We start from the raw sequence: 12,026 nt of genomic DNA on the forward strand, positions 1-12,026 counted from the left end.
GGCTATTTATAACAATTTAAAGCCTTATTTCTGTCATTTTTGCGAGCAAGCACGATTTAATCGATCATTATTATTATTTATCCCGAGGCGTCCAGAATATGGCCTGATATTTGTGCAAGCTTTAAGGAAAGAGAAAAGTCTCAACGGCAATTGCAAGCTACTCTTTTTAATTCAGATTGGCAAAAACCAGCAAATTACTTCGTTTCAGATGGGCATTGTGAATTTAGGATAATCCAGCGCTCTTATCTGACCCTTACTGTCCTCAGTGTTCCAAATATGTGTTTCCCTGTTTCCCTAAAATGGGAAACAATTTCCCTGTTTGAACAAACTTCTTCGAGAAAATTGGAGAAGAATGATTGTTGTTGTCGAGGAAATTTTATTTTATTATGCTGAGGGAAAAAGGGAAACAGGGAAAAAGGCCTTCAGCTGAAAAAAGGGAAACAGGGAAAAATTAGTTTTAAAAGTGAGAGGCAAAGACGGATTTTTCTCAAAAGGAATTTTTGTTTGCAAGGCACGTGCATGGACTTTGAGCGGAAATTGTGCTTGGGGTAGATGTTGGTTTGTTAGACGCAAGACAGACAAACTAAATATCCTAATATCGACAAAAATCCCGAAGGCCGGATTCGGAGCCACTCTATTGATCAGCAGCGAATAATTTTTTAAAACAGAAGATCGATAAAGAGAGAGTAAACGAGCGAAAAGAGAAAAGAAAATTTGGGGAAAGTATGGGCGCTGGATTTTCCCTCCCGCGTTTGCAGGAGATTGGACCTCAGTTGGCTGCTGGAGCTGGGATCGCAATCAGTTTTGAATTACAGTAAAAACCGCTGGTCTGGGACACCCTTATTCCACCCACGTGTCCCAAACTAGAAGTATTTTCACTTTTGCTCTCGTGCGCCACTTTCGCTTTCCGGGTAAAGCGGTAAGTTTAAAAACAGCCCCGTGGGCGCGTGCCTTTGATCGTTAATTTGCCCGGGTGTCCCAGACCAGAAGGATTTTTAGGTGTCCCAAACCAGCGGTTTTTACTGTATTGAGAAAATATGTCATAGGCAGAAATCGACCAGAATCCTTGAAAAAGGGGAAGGAGGACCAGGTAATTCATTTTATCAAAAAGAAGCGCTGTTGAAAACAATTTAGTTTGATAACATTATGGTGTCGTTTATTCACTCTTCAATTTCGTCACTTCTATCGCTTTACTTTTTCTGGAAAACTCCAGGTATGTTAGTGCCTTTTGATGGAATTGGAGGGACTCATATCATTTAAGAGGCCCTGAATAACCTCGGAGAGTCCGGCCGATATCAAGAATTCGCTACGCTCTTTACTTGGTCATATGTCTGGTACGACCTTTTCGACATGCTCAGATCAAATGGCTTCAACCCCTTCAACATGAAAGAAATGATGGTCCACCATTCCATAATGATTGGTGGCGGGCTCATCGTGATGCTCGACAAGATCTACGGCAACTTCACCATCTACGCGCTCAACATGGAAATCAACTCCATTTTCCTACATGGGCGAGCTCTGCTTCAAATGTGTAACCAACGTGATACAGCGGCCTTCAGAATTGCTTCAGGATTAAACATTCTGGTAAGACGCGGGCAAACATAAATTCCATCAGAATTTGTCTTTCAGACCAATGTAACTCACAGATTAGCCGTCAACTACCATATCGATCGCTGGGGTCGGGCAAATGGTTTTGTTTACGGTAAGAAACAAACATAACTTATGCAACATTCTATCACGTGATTTTTAAAAGGCTACATGATGAACTCAATTATCGCCTTTCTGAACCTGAAACTACTGTACACTTGCGTCCGACGAGACTGGATTGACTCACCAAAAGCGATTGAGAAGAAGTCGGAATGAAATGATAGTATATGATCAAGAAACACTAGAATACTAGAATAAAGTAATTAGACTTTTAATGAACCCCCTTTTGTCTGCTAATAAATTGACATCAACGAAGAGAATTGTTAAATAAAGTTTATTATTCAGAATTAGTTAGCCCTAGTTCAAGCTTGTCGGCGATCTTTAAACATTTCAGTTGGAAAAAAATAGAATACTAGAATACCACCGAGTCAGTCTCAACAAGGAAGGAAGAAAGAAATGTACAGGAATTGGTTCAATTCAGGTTCAAACAGGGTCACTTACAGAATTGTTGGTTAATTCGCTCACCCGCTTTTGATAGGTCAAAAATCTTTTTTTAGCATTTTAGCATACTGTATTTAAATCTCGATTTTTAAATTTTTAACACTTTGAAGTTTTTGCTTTTGAAAAGAAAATAATTAAAAGTGAACTGTAGGGCTGGGTACTGTCATTGTTCGAGGGGAGGGGATGGTATCTACATGATTTTTCGGAATTGACTACCGTACATGATACTGTTTGGCTCTGCATCCATGGCGAAGGGCGACGACGAGTTTGACGAGTTGAGCGAACGAGTTGGCATGCCGCTCATACCGCTGAAAGGCGACGCTTTCGGGGGACTTTGCGGGGCCCGCGACGGAATTGCAGGCGGAGACTTCGGCGAAGTCACGGGATTGTGGCGGTTTGCGAGTTCGTTAAAGGGATCTGCAGGCTCCCAAGCAGGCCCGTCATGCACTGGCTTTGCGTTGTGCACTTCGATATTCAACCGCTAAAAAGTGAATCATTAGAAAATTCAAAAATTAACAAAAAAAGTTAGTCTCAAAAAACAACACTTGCAAAAACACTTGTGAAAACAATTTCAAGAATAGAAAACCTGTCGCTCTAAGCTTTCTTCCTAGAAAATTAAGACGTGCTAGAATGTATCAGCAAATACCTTGATTGCTTCCAATTGATCCGTCCAGTTTTTGACTTCCTCTGTTTGTGGCTTGTTTGGCTTGGAATATGCCCTCATTGAAACGGACTTCTTGAAAGGGCCGGCTTGGTTCGCGTTTTTCAAGGGAATTCGTAAACTTGCTTGGCGCACTAAATCCGCCGACGGAGCTAGAAATTCATGAGGCAAGCAATCAGTTATAAGTCGTACCTGGTCGGGCTCGTATCAAATCATTGGAGCCGCTTTGGAGGCTATCCGGGGAGGCGACTGGGGTGTTTGAAAAGCTCGTGCCATTTGATGAATTAACGGGATCGGGAACAGTGTCGATTTGAATCAGACTTTCTGTAACTTCAGGCTCTTTTTCTTCTGCTTTCGATGGCTAAAATTCACGATTACGTACTGCTTGAAGGTCATCTCATTACCGGAATGTTCCATCTCTAGTGAAGCCTCCTTGAGGCAGATCCGTTACTTCTACGTCTACTGGCGCTTTTCCTGCTTCTTTGTGAAGCCTGTTTCTGTTGTCCAAACACGCTTTGAAGGCTACTCCAAAGACCTTAACTTCCGTTTTAAAATTTTACTCCAACACACAACTTACCTTTGAGAGAGAAGCGCCAGTGATGTTGTTTTTGGCGGAAAAACAGTAGCACATCCACGTTTGGCTTGTTCCATCTCTGGCTATGTAACTGTAAAAAGGAATCAACAGAAAAAATTCTTCTGAGCGAAGATGAAATATTCAAAGGGAGCATGTTCAACTCATGTTGAGCATTATTATTGACAGGTAGTTTTTGAAGTGGAAGTTAGACTTGGTTACTTGACAGATCTCATTTGAATAAAAAATGATCATTGTCAATTTCAACCTTGATTTTGGTTGGCAACTGAAGAAGAATCCTCACCAACAAGGGTCGCCTTTGAAAGAGGTCAAATATGGTTGTCTTTTCCTTTCCTAAAAGCATCCGGGTGCGTGTTGCTGGGCGCACAGAAAGAGATCTTGTCGACTGCCTGGTCGAAGAGAAGCGTCTGATCCTTGGCCGAGACGACGCGAATGACTTCGGGAGAGACTTGGATGATCACGCGTGGCTTTTTCTTCGCTCGGATGGCTTTGTAATAAGTCAGCGCTTCGTCGGTGTAGGTTATTCCGCTTTTGCCGCCAACTTCTTTCTTCCCCAAAAACTACAAAAATCAATACTTGTTACGGTCTGGAAACCTTACCTTGCACTTGTAATTGGCCATTCCAGATTTGACGTTGAACTCATTGTTGGCATCGTTGGATTTTATCGTCTGTTTTGGATCGCGAGGAATGTTTTGCTCAACATTTTCATTTTGGTCTGTTTCGAAGTCTTTCGAAAGCTAAATTATTCAATAACGACAGATTCTCCAGTATTTAGTCGCCAATAATAAAATTACTAAGAGTCGTTTTACGATTTGAAAAATCAACTTACGTCTTGCTTTTTCTTCCGTCTGAAGGAATTTCTTATTGTCCTGACGAAATTGTTTTGCGTGGCAGCTGGCATAGCCGATGAGATTGTCCTGTTCTTGGCTCTCGAAAGACCCTGAATCACGAGGTCAAAAAATGGGAAACGCTCGTCTAAATTACCAATTGGTAATGCATTACCAATTTTGGTAATCCATTACCAATTTTGGTAATGCATTACCAAACTTCCCGAAAAGTGCCAATTTTTTAGTCAAAGAGCCCTTGTGCGCTCCGCGCCTGTGTGATAGAATACGTTTGGGAGTGATTTACTCATTTTTTGGACAAAAATCAGGATTTATGAAAAAATTTGGTAATGGATTACCAATTTTTGGTAATGCATTACCAAAAATCTTTGGTAATTTAGACGAGCGTCCCCGCAAAAAATGATAGTGGGGCTGTGGTTGGAGTTGACGGTGTTTCAAGTCAATTATTGACAAAAATTAGGTTTTTGCGAAATTGGCCATTTTGAGGGGTACCCCCTTAAGAAAAGTCTACTCAAGGCTTTCCCCAAAAAGAAATAAACGCCGAAGAAGATCCTCGAAGAAAACTTAATTATGACTTTGAACCGATTAAACTCTGACTGTAAGCTTGGTCGATTGAACTCTGAGGAACGATCCCATTGTTTAATTTTGATTTTGAATTTGAAAACGTTCTCTTTCTGATTCAGATTCAAAAAAGAAGGAACTGGCGCAATGAGACGCTCACTCGAGGAATTAATCTTTCATATCAATATGCTGCGTATATAAATGCCCAGGGAAAAGCTCACGGGCGCTAAGTCAAATTCCGGCTTCTTTTTCTAGCACGTGATTTCTCGATCAAATCATGTGAGTTTGATAATATTTCTATTCCGAAAGCTAACTCAAACAATCAATTTATATATTGATTATGGTATGGTATTGTCAAATTCATTTTTAATTCTGATAGAAAAAGAAAAACGAAGACTCACATCTTCCTCGCTCTCCTCGTTGTCTTCAGTAGTATCATTGACATAATCCCTTTTCTCTTTCTTGCGCCTAAAGGACAAGCGAAACTTCTTCATTTAGCAAAAAAAAAATGGAAATAAAAATGAAATTCGGACTATTTTCTTTTTTTGATTCGGCCGCTCGATAAACAGTGAATGAGCTGCGAAAGAACAAAAGCGCGAATTTTAAGAGCGAGTGGCCAGTTTTACGGCAGACGCCAGAAAGAGAAGAAGAAGAAAGCCCAAACAAATAACAAAAGAACTCGATCAATTTGGACTTGACAATCTTCTCTCCACGGCCTCGATCACAAGAAACTCATAAACTCAAATGAATGAATCAGAAAGATATTAAACACGAAGAGAATTTTAAATATACGAATCATTTTATAATTACAGTGAAAACCCAAAAATTAGCCGGTTTTCAGATATGAATTCCCGAAAAAGCGGCCAAATTTTGGGTTTTTGCCGGGTAGCCAAGTTTCTCCTTCAAAAAACAAAGTTTCGAAATTTTAGAAAATCGGCATGATTTTCATATTTTTGATGAATTTTATTCAAATTTTACCTTGGTTGAAGACATTGTAATTAGAATTCACTCATTTTGAATGATTAAAACACTTTAAAAAGGCTAAAAATGATCAGAAATAGCATCATTTTGGCCCAATTCTGATATGAATTTTTTTATTTTTGAAAAAGCGGCCAAATTTTGGGTTTTCCGATTCCAAAAAAGAAAGATTTAGAGAAAAAAGCGGCCAAATTTTGGGTGGGCAATTTTTGGGTTTTCACTGTAGTAAACAGGGCTGGTAAATTAGCGCACTATTTTCTCTCGAAGAAAAAAATTAGCGCACTAATTTTTTAGAGACATTTTCGCGTCTTTCGCGCCTTTAGTGCACTAAAATGACACTAATTTTTCCACTTGGGGAAATTAGTGACTTTTCGAGAGCTGATCAGCACTAAAGACGCGAAAAAGAGGCTCTTTTTCATCATCCAATAGGCTCTTCCCGGATGATAGTTTCATGGAAGACGATTTTGATCAGGGAAGAATTTCTTCAAACTGAAACTGCTTGATATATAAAAATCAATGCATCGTAAATATGACACAATTTAATTTGATACATTAAAATCACTTCTTCGGACCAAAATCCTGACCCCAATGTTTTTCGTTCTTATCTTGTAGCGCAGATTCTGGGGAGTCGAATGGTATAATTTTTATGGGTCGATTATTCTATATTATATCGGGTTCTAGAGCTATAAGTACGTGAAAATAACAAGTACTGAAGCCACAGAACTCTGAAACTTTCATTATAAAGTATAGTGATTTTGGGCTCTTTCGAAAGCGCAGCTCAAACTGTGGTTGGGCAGACTATGCTCGACGTAAAATTTTGTGAAAAAAATTTTGAGTGGAAAGTTTTTTGGCTCAAAAAATTTTGCTGTTGAGAATTATCGGCTGCCCACCAACTGCCCAACCACAGTTTTAGCCGGGCTTTCCAATGATACCCATATGTCCATACTTTCTTTGGAAATTTTCGGAGATACAGGGCTTCACTAGAATTTTTCAATAGGGGCGCCTATGACGTCATTAATGATGACTCAGACCCTCAAAACTATATGAATCGACTCCTCAGGAGTTGCCCTTTCGAATGAGCATAAGAAAGATGGAGGGTAGAATTTTCTTCCGAAGAAGTGATTTTAATGTATCATTTTAAAAAAATTACTTATTTAGTAACAAATAAGTTGAAAAGAATAAAAGTCAACTTTTGTTGGAAATTCTTTTGTCGAGTTAAATGATGAGCTAAGATAAGCTTTGCTAGGGAGGTCCTCTCCTAATTTTTTATCGCAGGGCCATTCGCAGCTGGATCTTCCTGCTTTTCTTCATTTTTTCCAAGTTCCTTGATTTTTAATTTAAGGGGTAGAAACAGCTTTCTAGATTTTGCACTGCTGCTACATAAAAGAAAGTATAAGATTTATTTATGTTCACGGAATTTCCTCATAAATGCTCCTAGAAAAAGGGTTGAGCTTCACAAAAATATGAATGAAATTTGTTTAACTATCAGGGGACTCGAGATATTCGTGTTTGAAAATTGGCGAAAATCGAGAATTTCGGAGAGATGAGCTACTTCTGAGCCCGCTTACTCAAAAATTTGATGACTAAAACAAATTTTGAGGGAGATGTTCCTAGATCTAAGATGTATCTATCTATATATAAAGAGAGAAATTGAAAATGTAAGATTCTCTTGTCTGTAGCGCTGGTCAAAAATGGTCTTTTTCGAAAAAAGCTGTTTCTACCCCCTTAAGGAGCTTGACGGCCCTTCGTCAATTTTGAAATCCGTCTCCGCGCCCGCGGAAAATGTTGCGGGTTTTCCAACACTGTTGATAACTGCTAATGAAGACTTCCTCCCAAAGTTATCTTTAGTTTTCTAGGATATAGGCTATCATATAGCATTGTAAGTTTTGAGTAAAGATGATTTCAAAAAACTTTTTGTGGGTCCGGAAATCTTAAAAACTGCAAGTGCAGTTTTCTTCAGCTCCTCGAGACGAGTTGAATGATGGGTCTAACTCTTGATAACTCTAAGGATTTACCGGTTTACCGGCTGGTTACCGGAAAATACGTTGTCACCGGCCGTTTTGTTCTAGAAGTGGTCAACAGATGCTCGACCCAGGAAACTGTTCCTTATAGTCAGTTCTATTGCAGGCTAAAAGATGAAAGTCGTATCATTACTCCGAAGAGAGTTATCACTAAAAACAGTAAATTTTGCATAAATTTCGTTGTCGCTGCACGTTCCTGATTTTTAGCCCCATTTCCGCCAAAAATAGTATTTTAGTGATAACTATTTTCGGAGTAATGATACGACTTTCATCTTTTAGCCTGCAATAGAACTGACTATAAGGAACAGTTTCCTGGGTCGAGCATCTGTTGACCACTTCTAGAACAAAAACGGCCGGTGACAACGTATTTTCCGGTAACCAGCCGGTAAACCGGTAAATCCTTAGAGTTATCAAGAGTTAGACCCATCATTCAACTCGTCTCGAGGAGCTGAAGAAAACTGCACTTGCAGTTTTTACGATTTCCGGCCCCACAAAAGTTTTTGAAATCATCAAAATGTATTGGGAGGAAATCTGCTTTCTGAATTACAAGGTAAGCATGAACTTGGGAGAAGATCTCCCTTCTGAATTATAAAATAAATTTGATTTTGTTAATAAAGAATTATATCAACAATTCGCACAAGGCTGCTCCAGCTGCAGACTTTTGAGCAGTGTTTGAAAAATGGTGAGCGCGAGCCACGAGCGAGCGCGAGCGAGTGAGCGAGCGCTCATGCTCACTCATTCACGTATGTATTTTTCCCTATATAATATAGGCTATATTTGTTACTTTATATTTATAAAGAAAATTAACAAATGAATTGACAAAGTCTTTTTGACTTTATATAAAACTTACGTATTCTTTAGAATTAAAGAGCCCGCGCTCATTGGCGGGCCAATCAGCAGCCCTTATTTTCGACACTTTTCGAGACACACGCGAAAGAGACGCGAAAGTCACTAAAGTCTCGACAAAATAAATTCGCGCACTAATTTTAGTGCACTAAAAATTTTCGACAGATTTTAGGACGCGAATTTACCAGCCCTGGTAGTAAATATCGAAATCGTCGCGTCACATGATTCGTAATCGCAAGAGCCGGAATTTCGCGAACTGAGCAAACACTACTTTTACTTTGTTATCGTTCTTTTTTTATTTGGCCAGGAAGACAAACATTTACAATTGAGCAATTTTCAGCACCCTCGAACTCGGCAATCTGTGTAGAAAACCTGAGTCAGGGACCCTGACTCAGGTCTCTGAAAAAGCTTTGTTAAAGCCGCAATCCAACTTCTGGATAAGCCGCTTCGCGACTTTGTTCTTAAAAAAGCCGCGACGCGGCTTTTAACAAAGTCCTGTCTGAACCCTGACTCAGGTTCTATAAACAGGTTACCGAGTTGAGCCCTCTTATTCTTCGTCTTTTACGAAGAGTGAGCGGAAATGAAACTGAAAATTGCTCCCAATGCAGGAGACAATAAAAATCAAACACCTGCAATAATTATTCTGACGATTGTCAATTTACAATTGTCGTGACGCTGGAAAATTGTCGCTCAAGAATTCTCCTCTTGAAAATGTAAGCTTACTTTCTCAAAGCAAAACGTCTCGAAGCTCATAAATTCTCTCAACGAAGAAAATAGGCCAATAAATCACTGTTTCTTGACAAACCCTTGATGTCTCAAAAAAATCGAAATTTCCGCAGGAAATCAATATTTTCTCGCCAACCGCTGTTCGAAAGAACAAAATATTCTCCAAGCTACTTACTCTCATGGAACTCCTCTTGATATTCTTCAAGTCTCTCTTGAAATTATCAAATGTACTTGTGGCTTCCATTTGAAATTGGTGGGCTTTGATTTGGGTGTTTTACTTTCAATTAGAAACAGATTTTGATGCAATAAAATATGAGCTTTGATGAAAAAGAAATTCTTCAAGACCTGTCTCGGTAGCCTGTGTAGAAAACCTGAGTCAGGGTCCGTAAAAGTTAAGTGACTCTTTTAATATATTTTTTAAGTGATGGTGAAGCCGATTTGCGGCTTTGTTTTAATAAAAGCCGCTACGCGGCTTTTCATAAAGAATTTCAAAGTCCTGACTCAGGATTTCTACAAAGTTCGGCAACCAATTTCAAGGGTTATATTCAAAATAAGTCACCCTTCCTATATCCCCTTCCGGAGGCATAATATGTACAAAAATATTAATTCAAATAAATATCAGCGCGCTAGAGTCGCTCATTCCTCTTTTTCCTCCATGTCTTCATTAGAAAATCTCTGTTCGCAAAAAGAAGAAAAACACTTGAAAAGTTGTAATGGCGCCTTGTAAAAAAAAGTCGCGGGGAGCAGCGAAGCGCAAGTTTGAGTGAGCCGCGATTTTGAGGAGTGGGCGCTCTGGCTCAGCCAATTTCGAATTGAGAAGAAAAAATAGCTTGAGCCAGGGCTTGTTTGGACAGGACGAGCACAAAAAGCCAAGGCCAATTCAAAAGCAAGGCCAAGAACAAACGAGAGAGTATATTTTTTCTGCGCTGGAAAGGGGCCAATTCTAAGAATAGACATTTTTCAATCAGCGAGCGTTTTTTGATACAGCGGCTTAGAGAGCGCGTGGGAGCCAGAAATTGCGACGATCATCGCTTCCCGTCAAGAGTCAAATTGAATAGAATCAAGACGCCAGAAAATGTATTGCCAGTGGCATCGTTATTTAAATTTATTGATGAGGAGTATTCGTATTGCATCGGAGAGACGCGAGACGATAAAAAGGGCATTGATCTTGGATGATCCAACTTTGTGACTTGTGGCTGAATTCAGCCTCATTTACAAGGCATATGCTAACTCGATCGATCGTTTTGTTTGCATGTGATCTAAGTTATGCCATTCTGGAGTGCTTATTGACCGTTTTTCAGATTGAACTCTGATTGCTTTTCTAATTATTTATTATTATTCGATGTTCCAACAAAATTTAGTGCCAGGAATCCTGACTCAGGATCTGAGCTCGGAAATATTTGTAGAAAACCTGAGTCAGGCTCAGAAGAGTCTAATGGAAAAGCCGCGCTAGAATCCTGAATCAGGATCTGAAGCCTGAGTCAGATCTTTACGCGGTGTTTCCGTTAGACTCTTGTGAGCCTGACTCAGGTTTTCTACACAGCTTTCCAAACCCAGCTCAGGATACTGACGATCTGATTAACCATACCGAAAACTATACTCCAAAATTTACTCTTGAGAAATTTCAAATTTGCGTAAAATGAGGCCATTTGACAGGTCAAAATGTAAACAGCGTCATGAGTAAAAGAATCTTACCTTGGTTCGGTATCTTCCTTGAGTAAACTCTCTTTTATCCTTTTTACAATATCTCTTTTATTCCCTTCCCAAACGGAGCTGGTTCGATTTCTGTTTTTAATTTCAATATTTACTCGCTTGGATTGAATGTCGCCAACGTAACACTCAATATAGCTCGTAGCTCGGGATTGCTCTTGATTTTCAAAATTGCTCGTTCATGGGTAAAATGAGTGGAAGGGAAAAAGAGTGTCTGGAAATATACCCTCGAACCAAACCACACGAGTGGTCGTTTCAAGTGATCCCCTCGATGAATGTTCAATCATCTTCGGTTTCTCTTATGAATCATCTTCAGAAAGACTTCCTTTTTTAGAAAAGGAAGAAAAAGAACGGTCTTTCTTTGATTTATACATAGGCCTCGGACGTAAAAAATCATCACCACCAGCCGGTCTTCGTACGTTAACAAGACTCTAGTCTTCATTCCTAGCCTAGCTCATTCGAAAGCTCTTAAAAAGGGCTTTCTATTGGGCTTATAAAAAAACTGGGCCTTGTCCTCTTTTTTTGAGATATTTGATTTTTAAAGTAAGCTTCGAAAAATATTTTTCGAAATAACTCGTCACAGAAAGGGAGGGCCCAGTTTTTTTTATCGGTCAAATAGAAAGCCCTTATCAAGAGCTTTCGAATGAGCTCACTCCTGTTCCCGTACGATGACCGGATGGTGAAAATCGTCTTTTTTACGTCCGAGGCCTATTTATACAAAAAAATTTCCCACTTCCAAAAGCACTAAAAGGTCTAAGTAGGTATGCATACCTTTGAAACGCTGCAACAGCCCCTTTTCTCTACTTTTTCGCCGCCGCCAAAGTAAAAAAGATTTTTGGTAATGCCCGATGGTAATTATTAACGAAGCATAAATAGTACACAAAACAACTCACATAACAAACAATTTTGTTCCATATCGCTTCCTACACTACTGCAAT

General features: G+C 39.4%; 4 protein-coding genes across 5 annotated transcripts in view; 1 reads left to right on the forward strand and 3 right to left on the reverse strand.

Annotated features, from left to right (window-relative positions):
- The window catches only part of LOC145700284 (scaffold protein ILK-like), a 65,641-nt gene that overhangs the window by 46,893 nt on the left and 6,722 nt on the right, over positions 1 to 12,026 (reverse strand). The window lies entirely within an intron of this gene.
- Positions 566 to 1,967, forward strand: LOC145698552 (TLC domain-containing protein 2-like). Its single transcript, XM_081775757.1, has 5 exons — positions 566 to 1,090; positions 1,135 to 1,213; positions 1,262 to 1,584; positions 1,630 to 1,702; positions 1,754 to 1,967. The coding sequence occupies exons 2-5, from the start codon at positions 1,147 to 1,149 to the stop codon at positions 1,861 to 1,863; spliced, it is 573 nt and encodes a 190-aa protein (XP_081631883.1). The 5' UTR covers positions 566 to 1,090; positions 1,135 to 1,146; the 3' UTR covers positions 1,864 to 1,967.
- On the reverse strand, positions 1,966 to 2,872 carry LOC145700782 (uncharacterized). Its single transcript, XM_081778105.1, has 3 exons — positions 2,795 to 2,872; positions 2,735 to 2,755; positions 1,966 to 2,629 (listed from the first exon to the last, which is right to left on the reverse strand). The coding sequence occupies exons 1-3, from the start codon at positions 2,870 to 2,872 to the stop codon at positions 2,339 to 2,341; spliced, it is 390 nt and encodes a 129-aa protein (XP_081634231.1). The 3' UTR covers positions 1,966 to 2,338.
- LOC145698551 (protein numb homolog) lies at positions 2,821 to 11,432 on the reverse strand. Of its 2 annotated transcripts, none has more exons than XM_081775755.1 (8): positions 11,074 to 11,432; positions 4,231 to 4,341; positions 4,001 to 4,138; positions 3,735 to 3,961; positions 3,387 to 3,474; positions 3,214 to 3,344; positions 3,002 to 3,170; positions 2,821 to 2,961 (listed from the first exon to the last, which is right to left on the reverse strand). In XM_081775755.1, exons 2-7 carry the CDS (start codon positions 4,300 to 4,302, stop codon positions 3,125 to 3,127), a joined length of 702 nt encoding a protein of 233 aa, XP_081631881.1. In that variant the 5' UTR covers positions 4,303 to 4,341; positions 11,074 to 11,432; the 3' UTR covers positions 2,821 to 2,961; positions 3,002 to 3,124. The 2 variants fall into 2 exon arrangements, with proteins under 2 accessions (XP_081631881.1, XP_081631880.1); XM_081775754.1 differs by lacking the exon at positions 11,074 to 11,432 and adding an exon at positions 5,209 to 5,599.

This window comes from Oikopleura dioica, chromosome 2, assembly GCF_907165135.1.
Source record: "Oikopleura dioica chromosome 2, OKI2018_I68_1.0, whole genome shotgun sequence".
Classification (NCBI taxonomy): domain Eukaryota; kingdom Metazoa; phylum Chordata; class Appendicularia; order Copelata; family Oikopleuridae; genus Oikopleura; species Oikopleura dioica.

Excerpts from the sequence above, each read along its gene's own strand:
- LOC145698552 (XM_081775757.1), top strand. The coding sequence starts at position 1,147 with ATGGTGTCGTTTATTCACTCTTCAATTTCGTCACTTCTATCGCTTTAC. Across the intron at positions 1,214-1,261 it reads CTTTTTCTGGAAAACTCCAG|AGGCCCTGAATAACCTCGGA; the intron begins GTATGTTAGTGC and ends ATATCATTTAAG. Across the intron at positions 1,585-1,629 it reads CTTCAGGATTAAACATTCTG|ACCAATGTAACTCACAGATT; the intron begins GTAAGACGCGGG and ends TTTGTCTTTCAG.
- LOC145700782 (XM_081778105.1), bottom strand. The coding sequence starts at position 2,872 with ATGAGGGCATATTCCAAGCCAAACAAGCCACAAACAGAGGAAGTCAAA. Across the intron at positions 2,756-2,794 it reads ATCAATTGGAAGCAATCAAG|GAAGAAAGCTTAGAGCGACA; the intron begins GTATTTGCTGAT and ends TTAATTTTCTAG. Across the intron at positions 2,630-2,734 it reads AAGAAAGCTTAGAGCGACAG|CGGTTGAATATCGAAGTGCA; the intron begins GTTTTCTATTCT and ends TTCACTTTTTAG.
- LOC145698551 (XM_081775754.1), bottom strand. The coding sequence starts at position 5,301 with ATGAAGAAGTTTCGCTTGTCCTTTAGGCGCAAGAAAGAGAAAAGGGAT. Across the intron at positions 4,139-4,230 it reads GACGGAAGAAAAAGCAAGAC|CTTTCGAAAGACTTCGAAAC; the intron begins GTAAGTTGATTT and ends TGAATAATTTAG. Across the intron at positions 3,475-3,734 it reads ACGCACCCGGATGCTTTTAG|TTACATAGCCAGAGATGGAA; the intron begins GAAAGGAAAAGA and ends TCCTTTTTACAG.